Below are 13,742 nucleotides of genomic sequence, written 5' to 3' on the forward strand. Positions count from 1 at the left end.
CAAAAACACCATCGACCCATTTTGACACCCAGAAGAGGAATCCAGCCTGCCACCAGCTACTGGCCTGCACATGGGCAGCCACTTGCACCCCCCCAAAGCAAGCAAATGGAAGCTTTTGCCCTTAGGATGCCTTCAGCACTTCTTTCTACCTTCACCCCTGGGGAGGTTGAGAGGTAGAGCCTGATGCCCTACAGCAGCAGGAAATGACTTTTTCAGCACACGCCACAATTTAGCCCTGCCCAGGGCCACTCCAATCCTCTTCTGCTCTCTTTTGTCCTCCCTTCCCCCTCCCTCATCTGCCATGGGCCACATGCAGATGCAGTCATGCCACCGGTTGGCCACTCCTGCCCTAGAGTAAAAGGACCAGGAGCCCTTGAGAAGGCCAGGAAATGGTCCCTCCTGGAGGGGTGCGGGATGATCAAAAGTTGGGTTTTCACAAAGACGACAGTGCAACAGGATTTGGAGATTCTGGGGAGGAAGCCTGAGGTACTTCTGAAAGGGTAAGAAAGCTGTGCCAAGTTAGTGAGTCTGTACTGAGCAAGAGCCGCCATGGAAAAAAGTATTTTATTTTAACAGGTTTACAGATTCACTTAGTGTCACCACGCGTGAGCCTATTAGCCTCTCACCCCACATCTACCACTGTAACACGTATATACTAGTTACTTATACATACAAGGAGGTGGTCTGATATCAGTTCATCATTATATACTGCCTCAGCAACCCTGTACTCTCTCACTGGAGGTGGCTCAAAAGACTGTGATGGTTTCTCTCAAGTTAATTTGCATATGTACAGAATGTCGGTCCAGCAATTAAAGTTTCATCTCTTCTCTGATGAATTGTTCTAATAGGCAATTCCTATTGCTGAACTGCTTCTAATTATGATAAAAAGAGCCTGAATTGGTAGAGGAAACGTTCCTAAAGTGCATGACTGCAGCTAAATAAATAGCAGCTTTTGTCTATTTCTTTAAAACAAAAAGGACCCAAAAGGACCGTGACCAAAACTGAAAGCGTTTTGCACTACATGTATAAAAAAGGAAACCTTGGAAAAAACAAGGCCAAGACCTCGCATGATTTAGTTGACAAGAAAAATAGTGTGTCATCATCAAGAGGCTCACAGATACGAACAAGCTAGAAGGCACATTTGGAGAAGTCCAGAATATATGGCAGCATAAAAAAACCTTCAAGTTTGTTGAATATACAAAACTTCCCTGGGTTTGGGGAAAGCCTTTCCCTTTCGCTGCTGCCCAGCACAGCCAGTTATAAAATACACACAGGCAGTGTTAATAAGGCAGTAAGTTTACCAAGGCATTGCTGGCAGCAATTCAGATTAAAATCCCGTTGCTGAAGTAGAACAAACAGTATTCTGGGATGGTAGCGAACACAAAACTCATGGTTTTCTGCGCCTAGAAAAGAAACAGAAGTAACACACAGATCAATGGTTTGATTCTCAGAGCATCTTTTTCTCATACCGGCAACCAAGAAATATACCTGGGATTCGCACATTTGGTTGTATGGAGATAGCATCGATGAGGGGCTGGCAACCTTCATATACCCTGGGCCAGAACAACCCAGCCCCTAACCCAGCATAAGCCAGGCGGCTTCAGCGAGGTATCAGCAGCAAGGCGGGGGGAGCGAAGCAGGGAAGAGTGGTGGTGCCCTGCACCCATGCCAGGGCCAGGTGCTGCTGTGGCTTCTCCCGGGCCCCCTCACCCTCTGCAACGCAGCTGGGTGGAGACAACCCTCCAGCTGGACTGAAGCTGTGCCAGGGCAGGCAGCTGGAAGCTGCCCCCTCACTGCTTCTGCTTCTCCTCACTACAGCACGGGCGCAGCTGTCATTTGCCAACTCTGTCTGACCTCGGCCCTATCCCCAGCATGGGAATGGCAAAGCCCCCTGGCTCCAGTGTCTCTTCAAGCCAGATGCAGCCCGTGGGCCTTCTATTGCTGACCCCTGGTGTCAGTGGGATGCATTTCATTAAATATATTTTAACACGCCTCAAGGTAAGCATTATTTAAACACAGCTGATGAAACAGCAAACGTTCACTCCACAATATATTTTCCTATAGCACAATAAAGACCAAAACGACCAATTTTCAATGCAACCAGGCTGCCTCAGGCAGTACCAGGGCATTTGGGACTTAAGAAGGCAGTAAGTAAAGCTCCCATTAACTTGAGGAAGAGCAGGATCAGGCCCAAATATTCCCAGGAAAGCACATAGCAGCTTTAAGCCACAGCATGCCAGTGCCCATTGCAAGGGAAATGGTGAAAAGCAGAACTGAAATACCTAGCCCCCAGATACCACACCACCTCTCAAGCACCAGATTTGCTTTTTCTTCTGCTGGAGACAGTGGACTGACAAACACGGTTTTCAAGTGCTGGAAAAGCTCACCAGAGACTATAGCCTTAGCTCAAAATGTGTTATGCTAGGAGTTGCAGAACTTCTCTGTTTGGGCCCAAAATATATTCGATTTGGCTGGTCACCCTTTCTCCACCATTTCATTGGAAGCCCTTTTACCTCTGAAGCCCTTTCTCCTGCCTGTAAGCAAGTCTTGTAAAACTGCAAATGTTCTTCCCCTGAGTTGAATACGTCACTTCCACAGCACTGCCAGCACCTATCTGCAAGAAGCCAGATCTGGGTATTGAACACTATTCTCTACTGCCTAGGTTACCAGATTATCCATTACACACTTATTTTGATAGCAAATATCTACTGCAGTTTGCAATCTCATGGCTTGTGAAGTTCTGTTAGGTCTAAATAGGTGTTTGCCTCCATCGAAAAAAGCAGATTTTCTGATCCAACTGTGTTGCTATTTGTACAGTAGGGACAAGAGCTTCAGATCCACAAACCTGAAGGACGGAATTTGAGTCAGCCAGAAAACCCTGAGGAGTTCTCAGGTTGTTCATGACAAAAGCTTCTCCCTGGCTTGAACTGTGCTTCTCCCATCAAACATGTTGATTGCCCTGACTTGGCACAGTGATGGCTAGAAATGTGCATTAGCTACATCAAATTTGCAATCATATTGCCACGAGCCCTTCCTTTAAGATGCCTTTCTGCAAGCAGAGAAGTGGGGGAGCACCGAGAAACATTTTTTGGGCCCATTCCGAAGGCCAATTATTAACAAGTAATATCGACCGATACCAATCTGACTGCCGATCAAGGCCTCCACAGTGAGGCAGGGGCTTGGGCTTGGGCTGGGCCTGCCCAGCTGGGGCAGGGCAGGGCAGAGGATGGAGCCGTGAGCAGCTTGCCCGGGGGTGCAGAGGTGGGGGTGGGGCAGTTCCTGCGGCTGCACGCACCCCCAGGAGAGAGACATGGCAGGGTATGTGCCCCCCCAGATCTGTGCACAGGACAAGGGCAGGCTGCTTACTGCCTGCTCGAGGCCGGGGGTGGCACCAGGCTCTTCCCCAGCTGAGGGGGGAGGAGGCTAGGTCAGGGCTGAGCTCAGGTCAGGCAGCGGCAGTGCTAGAAGTGGGGGCTACCAGCCACCCCAAAATGCACCATAGCCTGCCCCCATACCTCCTCTCCCAGCACCACTGCTGCCCTCCTCAAGCACAGCTCCGGCCCAGCACCCCAGGCTGAGAAGAGCCCAGTGTTGCTCCCGGCTGTAAGCACAGTGGCACCTTGCCCTGTGCATGGATCCAAGGGGAACATGCCACACATGCCTCCCCCAGGGATGCACACAGTGGTGGAAGCCACCCCCCCCCCTGCCTTGGACAAGCCACTTACAGCTGCATCTGCACCCCACCCCACTCAAGCTGGGCAGCGCCTGCCCCACTCCCTCCCACACTGCACAGGCCTCAATCTGCCCCCACCACGCCTCTTCCCTCCCTAGAGGTTTACCAGCCAGATGCTGCTCTTCACAATGCTGGGTTACACTCCTGGTTGCATGCATGCTGCAGCTGCACACATGCATACCGCATTTAAAATTGGTGACATCCACCAAAAAAGCTGACTGCCAATAATGTCAATTTTCCTTTTATCGGTGCTGATATGATATGGACTGATGTATTGGTGCACCTCTATTAACAAGTGGAATCAAAGTATTCACCTGGCCCTGCCAAGCCCATTACTAATTTGTTCCAGGTACTGACATTCTTAGGTGCTGACACAGCATCTGATATTAATTTTAAGTTTTCCACACCTTTAGATTCAGAAGACAAAAGAGTCTGGAAGTAATTGAACAGCTTTTGTTTGTTGCTGCCCCATCTCTATGGAGTTGCCACGTTATTGGTTGTTCCAGCACAAAGCTTGCAGCCTCACCTCAGTCAGCCCACTTAAACTGACATTCGGCTATTGCCCTTCTGTGCTAAAAGTTTACTAGTCATGCTTTAGGCCAGGGCCTGATGACTGAGACATCCAAGCAGCAACGTTGCCCTATTTTGGGATCTGTTTTGATGCCTTTGTTCTGGAATTTGGACAGGCTTCTTTAGAGGTAAAGGCAGCCACATACTCTTTGAGGCTGAGCAACTTTAGGTATGACCAATGTCCCTATGTTAGGCTTCCAAGTGCTGTGCCATTTGTCTCTGGTCATCTATTCTGCAACACTACTAGATAATCAAAGCTGGAAACAGACAGGAGGGTGGTTGTCCTGTCTTTTATCTATCTTTCTCCTCCTGTTGCAACTACAGTTTAAAAAACACACAACCAGAGTTAAAGGCACAAACCAGCAAGTGTTTTTCATTTCTGGGTTAAATATTTACTTTAAGTTAACTCAATATTTAAAAGGCAAGTTATTTCTCCAGCAGGAAAATTTAAGGCAAGAACCCAGAACCCCTGGTTATAAAAAGTTAAAGATCCACCTACTTGGGCTGAGCATGATGTTGGTAGCCAGGTCCAAGACTAGATCCTGCTCTCATCTCCACAGCTACAGAACACTGAAGAGATGTCAAGAGTTAGTCACTACTGCCCACAGCGGCCAGAAAACAGTACAGACCCAGTAGTCTGGCCCCAGACTTGTACCCACTTAAGCTGGAATTAAGCTTTTCCCCTACATCATTTGCAACTTACTCTGGTTTCCACATCTGTCCATTCAGATTCTGCACCATCTTCTGGTGGGTTAGGACTGGATTGGGATGATCTTCGCTTTCGACTGAAGGAGGTGAAGAAAAAAAGAGAGTTAGACCAAAAAGCAGCACAGGGGATTGTCTGCGTATGCTATCTGTATTCTTAACTAGTTAAAAATAGCTAACTAGCATTAGACAAAGCTAAGTGTCATCAGATTTGTAGAGCATTGGTACTAGGGGCTTAACAAGAAACACTTCTCTGAACTGCATGCATGTTAAACCAATAATTTCTGTTCACACCTAGCTTCACATTCAACTCACCACCAAACAACTGATGGCATTAGAGCCACGTGTATGTTTTGGGGAAGTCAGATTCTCAACATTATCACCACTACAAGATTTCAACATAACTCACCCAGTTGGAGACTCTTGTTTCAGAGTTTCTATATCCGTGAACTGGACGGCCTGTCCACCACCCCTAGTTTTGAAAACATCACCCTGATGGCAATAAACAGCAACAAGTTGGTTACTATACAAGCTTATCTGAAGGGGTCTAAAGATCTGAGTGCTTCCATTTGGTATTGAAAAGAAACACGCCCATCCACCCACAATGCAGGACAGTGCAGTAAGGGGAACCCGGAGATGGTCATCAGGAATAATTTAACCCGGAGATGGTCATCAGGTCACTGAAGGGACTTGGTACATTGGATGCAGAAGGTCCATCAGGGCTCACTTTCCTGCTCTCATACTACAGCACTGATTTTTAGGCTAAAACCCTTGGGTAAGTTGTGTGAGTGAGCCTTTATGTTAGCATGGAGGGATTTTATTTACACAAGTATATAAACAGAAGTGTCGTAACAATGAGTAACAGGAAAAAGCTGCATTCCAACACACACAAAGCCCATGCTATTTAGCACCACCCTTTAAAAGGCTTTAATCAGTCCCACAATGGGAAATCCTGTTTCTAAAGCCTTTGTCTCTGTACTGCTGCATTGTTGCGGCAGCTTGAGTCACACTGGCCATGGCTGAAGCAACACTTCCACAAGACTGTTGCTTGCACAAAGCCAGTGGCTAGCAGAAGCTTAATGCCATTAGGAAAGGGGTCTTAAAATTATTGACCTTTAAGCACACGTTACTAGAAAAACATAGCAAATGGCTATGAGGACATTAGGAAGGACTAAAGTTGAATTAGCAAGCCATCTAGAAAAAAAAGCCTCTCACCTTGTGTCAACCTGTAACATTCAAATTAAAAAGTTAATAGCACATTCGATGGCAACTTACACAAGCTCAGAGTGCAGCAGGAAACACAAGGTCAGTGAAATAACATTTAACAGTGCTGTGACATGTTTGTTTTACCTTAATTAATTTAGTTTCAATCTCCCCATCGGAGGCTAGCTCCTGGTGTGTCAGCATGTACTTGTCACACTTAGCTAGTGCCTTTTCACTCGCGGTTGCTACTGTGATGGCATTGGGGACATGTGGCTGCATGACTGTTTCAGTGGGCACGTTAGAAGATGGCTTATGATCTACCCATCTCTCCCCTGCCGAGCGCGACCGTCTGTGCCTGAGCCGAACTGGAGGTGGGTTCTGATCAGAGCGGGAAAGGAACCAGAAGAAACAAGCACAATCAGTCATTCATTTCTCACAGGTCCCCCTCAGCAGAAGTGCAGCTTTTCAGGCCTGGTGAAGAGGTATTGGTACAAAACATGACAACATCGCTCACAAGCTGGTTTTGTATTGGAATCCGCCCAGGAAGGCACCATTCCTGACCTCCAAGCGCAAACAGCGCTTGACATTCTGCTAGTGCCAGCGTCTATTCTTTGCAAATTTAAATAGAGCTTCAGCCAGCTGGAGGTTTTCCTTAAATTGTCCTTTCATTTGAAGTGTCATTAGTACTTCTGGCAATTCAAGAGAATTACTAGAAGCTGTGAAGGTTGCATATACACTAAACAGGCCTGAAAACGAGGAAGTTTAAAGATAGTGTCCATGGACATTCCTGAGTGTCACCGCCTGTTTTTCAGATAGCTGGGGGAGGAGATCCAGAGATTTAGGAGGGCTTATGCCTGAGTTCAGCACAGTGGTCCTCAACCCAAGCTAGAGACCTCTGGGGTAGGTTGTAGGCATAAATTAAGTTAAAACCAAGGTTGCAGACATGGTATTTGCTCAGCACTGCTGCCCATGGGCAGCAAAGGCTAGGGACCATTGGTTTAGCATGTCTGAAGGACAAGAAAAGAGTCTTTTTGTAGTTAGTGCAGAGAAGGAGATGCTGCCTCTGCTCAACCCCCCCAGGCATTCCTTGGGCAAAACCAGAAGGCTGTTTGAAACTGCAAACAGCAAAGTCCCATGCCTCATTAAAGAGATGTGGGACTGCTTGTGATGTACAGCTGGAAAACATGGGGCAGGTAATGTCATGCAAGACTAAGCTTTATTTCCAGTCTTCTCTGAAAGATTACCTGGGTTTATTCCTGAAAGTTAAGCTCGACCAAAACGACCTGACAAACATGTGTGAAGTATGAAATAGCACTCTCAAAAGGGTGAGAAAGACCAGATTTGGCCCAGCCTACTGCTGAACCCCACACTGGAGAGATGCGAGTTATGATGATACCTCACACTAACTTCTGAACTGCCTAACTGGGTCACTATGAACTTCCCCTTAATATACAGAGGACATGGCCAAAACCCAACACAATCTTGAGATAGAACCCAGCTTATTTTCAGCCAGGAGTCCCTCCTCTTCCAACCCAGCTCATGCAGCAGGGGGAGAACAGCCAGGAAGAGAGAAAAGGCCTATCCAAAGTACCTGCAATCTTCATTACACTAGACACTGCACTTAACCCTTCTCATTCAGCCTTCTCCAGGAGAGGGTACAGAAAACCCAAGACAAAGCTATCAAAACCAGTCAAAAAGGCAGCATCCTCTGCAGAGCTACTATGATTTGACTACCAGCAATACAATATGGGAGATTTTATATTACTGTTTCACATGTTCCTTAATTACACTAATGACACCTAGCAAAGACACACAGCATATATCCATGGACACTATCCCGATCCGCTGCACCTCCAAAACCCAAGCACTGATTATATTTTATTCAGCATGAAAGGTAACATCTACTGTGCAACCCCCTCCTAATTAAATTCTTCTTAATGACCTAAAAGCACCATTTCCAAGTTAATTCTCTTAAGGATGTTGCATAGCGTGGAGGCAAAAAGTAGCTGCAAGAATTGAAAAAAAAAAAAATTCTATTTGACTACGGTTATTCCAAGTTACTCAGCGTTACACAAGAAGTATTAGTTTGTTAATAATTAAAAGACAAATGGTATAAAGTGCCTTGGAAGTTCAGAGCCATAGAAGAGGTGCACTGTATTTCACAGGAAGATGTGATCCTTAATTTGTAACCACCAGGGGTTAAGGTATATACTGTTAAGAAATCTTCAGTTTGAATGGCATTGGCATGATTGGTCACCACTTGTTCCAAGGAAGTCCATTGGCAGCAAGGAGTCCAAGGCACGGACTCATAAGGTGAGAAAAGCTTTGCTCTTGTTGCATTTTTTGTGGGGGGAGATCCTCCACATGTGCTATGCACATGGGGCTTTTTTGGTTTTGTTCACCCGAACTCCTGTGGCAACTATGCTTTAAACGCTGCACGTAGCATTCAGACAAGCAGCCCTTCCTTGAGACCACCTTTACAAAGAAATCAGTTTTAGGAAGTCCAACACAAACCAAAGTGAAGCTGTCGGCTTTACCGCTACCCTTAACATTTAATAAAAACAGAGATTTAGGAATCAGGTCTTACACTCATAAGAGGGAGACTGCTTGTCCAAATACTATTTTTCAGCAGGTAAGCATAAACAAATGGCTTATGAGACCACCTTTTAAATTTGCCCAAAGATAGCTATGATAAAAATTGCAGACTGCCCAGCAAGTTTGAGGAGAGAAAGACAAATGGGGACAAGGAGGTTTAGAGTCAATGTTCCTGCTAGGCGAGTGTTTCAGATAGGTTAGAGATGTGCTGACAAGACACAGGCACACTACTTTGGAGGTTTGTAAAATGCCGACTTCAAAAACACGTTAGTTTTTGTTTTGCAAGTACCAGGACTCACAACTTGGAGGCAGTACTGTCACGTGTAGCACCAATTCATAACGTAGAGTCCAAATCTTTTAGGCACATGCTCATGCTGTATCAGAGCACTCTTAGCTTCACGGTTATTTGACAGTGGTGATCTTCTGAGCCAGAGTAGCCAAGCACTGCTGCACTTAAGCATTGCTATGTGTAACCATTGCTAGGAGCAGCACTAACCCTGCAGCATTGGTCCTCTTCTACGTCTATCTGATTTCTACGGCTGGGAACCTCAGTGACTCCAGTTCGGTACATCCCTCGCCTTCTGTCTGACACACAGTTTCTATTTTGCTCTGGTTCCTGTTGTCTAATCCTTGCATTAGGTGTAACACTGGTAGGCTTGCTGTGTGAAGGAAACTTCTGCTCCCATTCAGAAATACACGATGCCACAGAAATGCTGCTACAAGAGTTAGAACGTCTATGCATCTGTGGCTGGCTCATAAGTTGGTGGCTGTTTGGGACCTGAGTACCATAGTTACTAGAAAGCTGAAGAAAACGGAAGAGAAGTTAGTGAACATACGAAATTCTGAACTGTTAAAAAGAGGCTAATACATTTTAAAAGGAAAAAAAAAAAGTCATTCTGTTTGCTCTCTGCAAGGAAAGCCAGTCTTTATCTAAAACACACAACTTAAAAAGGACTAATTGTTTCAATGTTAGCCTTAAAAAAAATTAAAGCAGGACATTCCTCCAATTGCTCCAGTGTAAGTGAAGAGAGCATGCACAAAAGGGACAGCACATTAGAGATTGGGGGAAGGATTTGAGGAATACAGCAGCTAAAACAAACATTCATGCTCATTCACCATTCTAGCCACCAAGTCGGCTGCATTTGGATTCATAAAAAACAGTTCCTCCCTGCACTAAGCAGAGCGTTTTACAAGTAGCTTACAGGTACTGGTGAAGGAGAGACAGATCTCTGAAGACCCCTCTCTCGGTCCTTCTCCCGTGAAGGTCTCTCTGGCTTTTCAGGCTTTGGTTCAGTAACAATGGCTTTCAGCTGCTTCAGTTTCTCGTCTTTGACCCACAGCTTGTTCTGCATCTCCAGTTGTTTTGCCGCCACCCGCCGCTCCTGGAGGAGAGGACAGGATAAATGTTAGTTTGAAAGACCAATTTCACAAGCACAACCAAGTAATCCTGTCAAAAAATAATTGGAAGGGAGCCATGTAATCCCAAATGGGATTAAATTATTCCAGCTGAGATGCAGAACCTAGAAATATCAACTCACTAATTGCAGTGGGTGGAGCTGCATTTCAAAGCTGTGGCATATTTACAGGCTGCTCCATTCCTTAAGACTATTACATTTAGTAGCACACAGTCATTATTCCCTGAAAGCAATCCTCTAATAGGGCTACATCATCATAGTTTATCATCTCCTAAGAAGCTATTTCTCCTCCATATACGTGTACATTTTGGTGCTTTTAAGAATAAAAATTCTTGCAAAGAGTGCTCTTGACACTAGGATACAGCTGCCAACTGACACAGCAAGAGAAGTGCAAATGATGAATCAGAAGGAACAGGTGCTGGATTTATATAAAAGTATCTGCTTTTTAAAAAAGTTATGCCATTTGCATCAAAATCCTTCCATACAGATTCTACCTTGACATAAAACGTCTGTAAAGTTTCAGCTGACACCAGGTCTTTCATAATGGGCCACACAGGAGAACTCCAGCCTTTATTCTACACCAGTCCTGCTCCCGGAGGCAGTTTAAAAAGCTGTCATAGTATACTTACACACTCTTTCTCCCACTTGGTTGTAGTCTCTACCACCATGCCTTGCAACCGTGCTTCCAACCTGCGTTTATCAGATGCCTGACGCTGCAATTTCTGACTCTTGCTCTCCAATTCTTGCTGTAGAGTACGTTTTTCTTCTTCATAAATGGTAGCCGTTTTCTCCAAGATATCAATCTAGAAGAAAATGCCATAGTCTTTACTTTCACTACTAGTTTCTCAAGCTGCCTCTTCCCACCAAGTGGGTTCAAATTACCATTTGTGTTTTAGCATATCTTATCATGTTTTAGAATATATTTTCAATTGTAGTGCACATGTACCCAGAGGGACTAGGCAAATGCTTTACTAACTGCCTTTGAAACGTTAACATAGTTTCATAGTTTCTAGGGTTGGAAGGGACCTGAACATATCATCGTCCTGCCCTGGGCAGGAAGGAGTGCTGGGATCATCAAACCCCAGCCAGATATCTATCCAACCTCCTCTTGAAGACACCCATAAACAACATTAAGGACATGAGTTTACATTCCCTGTAAGAAAAGTTCTCATGTAACTGGAATTCCCCAAATTGAAGCACTTGAAAACCTGATGCTTTTTTTTTTTTTTTTTTTTTTTAAAAAAAGTCTCCGGTACAAGTCTCCTCTGCTAGGTAAGGTGCACATTATGTGTATGAGAAGTGGGCAGCTTGATTATACAAGAACAAACCTTATACTCCAGCGTTTTGTTTTTCTTTTCTAGCCGTTCAATCTCCATTCTCTGTCCTGCTATCGCTTTCTCCTTTTCAGCCAGCTTTCCTTGAGCAAAGTTTTCCTTGGATACCATTTTGGTATCAAATTCTTGCATCATAGTTTTAAATGCAAGCGCTGCAACAGATTCAAAACATCATAATACAGTATTGGTAAGATTCTTCCCACCCCAACTCCATTAATGTATCAAGTTTTGCATGGTTCCTGCTGGCTTGAAATATGAAGATTGCCTTATTTGCTTGACAATTACCAGCAGTCTAAAGCAACATTGAGGACTTCTGATGAGCAAAACATGTTCTACCATGGTCCCATGGGGGACAAAAGAGATCCATTTCTTTCGCCTCAGATACTTTGCACATCTATATCAATGCACGAAGCAAGCCAAAAAAGTTTGACAGATTCTTAATGCTTACCGTTTTTAGCAAACTCCTCTGACAGCATTTGCCGGGCTTTATGGCGCTTTTCCAAGGCATCAATCAGCCTTGGAAGTGTTTGATCATCATTAATATCTAGCAGTTCACATGAAGGCAATGGAGGGAAGTTTTGCAGAAACATTTCTGTGACAGATTGATCTTCTGTTTCTAGAAAAATAGAAGAAAGAGTGGTCCAAGCTATGGCAAAAGGCTAGAAAAAGAAAAAATCAGAGAGCTTTCAACTCAAACCCCCAAAAGACCTTGATTAAAAGTTGTACATAATGAGAGCCAGAAGTTTCCACGAACTAGAGAGAATTATACCAAAATAAGGGACTGAATGAAAAAAAACAAACAAAAAAACAAACAACAACTAGCAAGTAGTAACAAGGGCTTTTGTTAGGGAGGACTATAATAGAAATAGGTAAAATAGGTGGGGAAGGCACTTTGGAAAATGTACTAAAATGTGGGGAGAGGAAGAGATTAAAAAGAAGTATTTCCCTGGAGTATACAGTTGTTTCTAGCTTAAGTTATTTCTTCTGATAATTGTCACCTATATTAAAATTAGCAACAACCTTCTTTCAGAGAGAGTAATTAGAAAAAGTTAGTCTCAAACTTGTTATGATTAGCTTATTGAAAATTTGCCTTGATATTAGTGGAAGCTCCACAAGAGTGCATGCACTGCTGCAGCACAAACCAAGGGCTGCCCGACTTGTGATCATGAGCTAAGAATTCACGAAAAGTTTACTTTCATAGCACGCCCCCTCCCTAATCAGAAATGAAGGAACAATTAAAAATCTGTGCTACAATTAGCAAACACCATTGCAGAGTTTACCTCCAATTACTGGGCCACCACGAGCTTCAAGTTTCCGTGAGAGTTCATCTTTAAAGGCCTGGTTCTTAAAGCGACGACCAGGTGTTAAGCCACACAGAGGCTTATCAACGGGTCTTGCAACTTCAACTTCTTGGGTCATTTCAGCAAATCGCATGACTTGCTGCAGAACAAAATTCAGTTTTAGAGTATTTGACTACTTTAGCCACACACATCACGAATTTGTAAATTTAAATACTGCCCTAAGAGGATGCTTACAGAGACACTATCAAGTTAAGCCACTTTTCTAAAAATGCAGCTAAAAGCAGTTCCTAGTACCACAGCTCCTACCCAGTCAGACAGTTCTACAGTCAGCTTCGCGCAGCTCCTTTCTGCTCTTCACAGCTGCTGCAGCAATACCAACTAATGTCACAACAAGCACTTAAGCCCTGATGTCAGCACAGCCCAAATTGGCATTCAATAACCTTTAAAGCCTTAGCACACGAAAAGGGGATATGCCTTTTGCTGAGAGCACTTAACTGCTATTTCTAAGAATGAGGAGCAAGATCATACTTGCAAGCTTCCCTGTAAAGCAGGGGTGGGCAAAATATGGCCAGGTGACTGGATCCAGTCTGCAGTGCTCTGCAAGCGGCCATGCCCTGCCTACTCATGCCAGGGCAGCCTGTGCCAGGCTCCTGCCAGCCTGGGCCCCAGCCAGCGCACAGCTCCTGGCAGAGCTGTTCCTGGCGTGGCTGCAGCTAGGTGCTGCTCTGCACCCTGCCCTCCCTCCCCACCTCCAGTGGTGGTGCCTGCTTATGATCTTGCCCCTGCCGCACCACACCGTGTTGTGCCTTGTAAGCAGTTTCAGCTGGGTGGCTCCTACCCCAGGGGCAAGATCAGGAGGAGCCAATGGAAGCAGAGGGTGCAGAGC

At 45.0% G+C, this 13,742-nt stretch overlaps 1 protein-coding gene across 1 annotated transcript in view; it reads right to left on the bottom strand.

The window, feature by feature from the left end:
• Positions 1 to 545: 545 nt before the first annotated feature.
• The window catches only part of KIF23 (kinesin family member 23), a 45,736-nt gene continuing 32,539 nt past the window's right edge, over positions 546 to 13,742 (bottom strand). The window contains exons 15-25 of the mRNA XM_019503803.1: positions 12,836 to 12,995; positions 12,004 to 12,171; positions 11,550 to 11,707; positions 10,851 to 11,024; positions 10,009 to 10,188; positions 9,303 to 9,608; positions 6,359 to 6,589; positions 5,418 to 5,500; positions 5,007 to 5,088; positions 4,803 to 4,873; positions 546 to 1,403 (exon numbers count right to left, since the gene is read on the bottom strand). Coding sequence (XP_019359348.1) covers positions 1,388 to 1,403; positions 4,803 to 4,873; positions 5,007 to 5,088; positions 5,418 to 5,500; positions 6,359 to 6,589; positions 9,303 to 9,608; positions 10,009 to 10,188; positions 10,851 to 11,024; positions 11,550 to 11,707; positions 12,004 to 12,171; positions 12,836 to 12,995 — 1,629 coding nt within the window. The 3' untranslated portion in view covers positions 546 to 1,387. The remainder of the gene's footprint in view (positions 1,404 to 4,802; positions 4,874 to 5,006; positions 5,089 to 5,417; positions 5,501 to 6,358; positions 6,590 to 9,302; positions 9,609 to 10,008; positions 10,189 to 10,850; positions 11,025 to 11,549; positions 11,708 to 12,003; positions 12,172 to 12,835; positions 12,996 to 13,742) is intronic.

The sequence above is a fragment of the Gavialis gangeticus genome, unplaced genomic scaffold, assembly GCF_001723915.1.
Source record: "Gavialis gangeticus isolate Ggan-Ray unplaced genomic scaffold, GavGan_comp1, whole genome shotgun sequence".
Lineage (NCBI taxonomy): Eukaryota > Metazoa > Chordata > Crocodylia > Gavialidae > Gavialis > Gavialis gangeticus.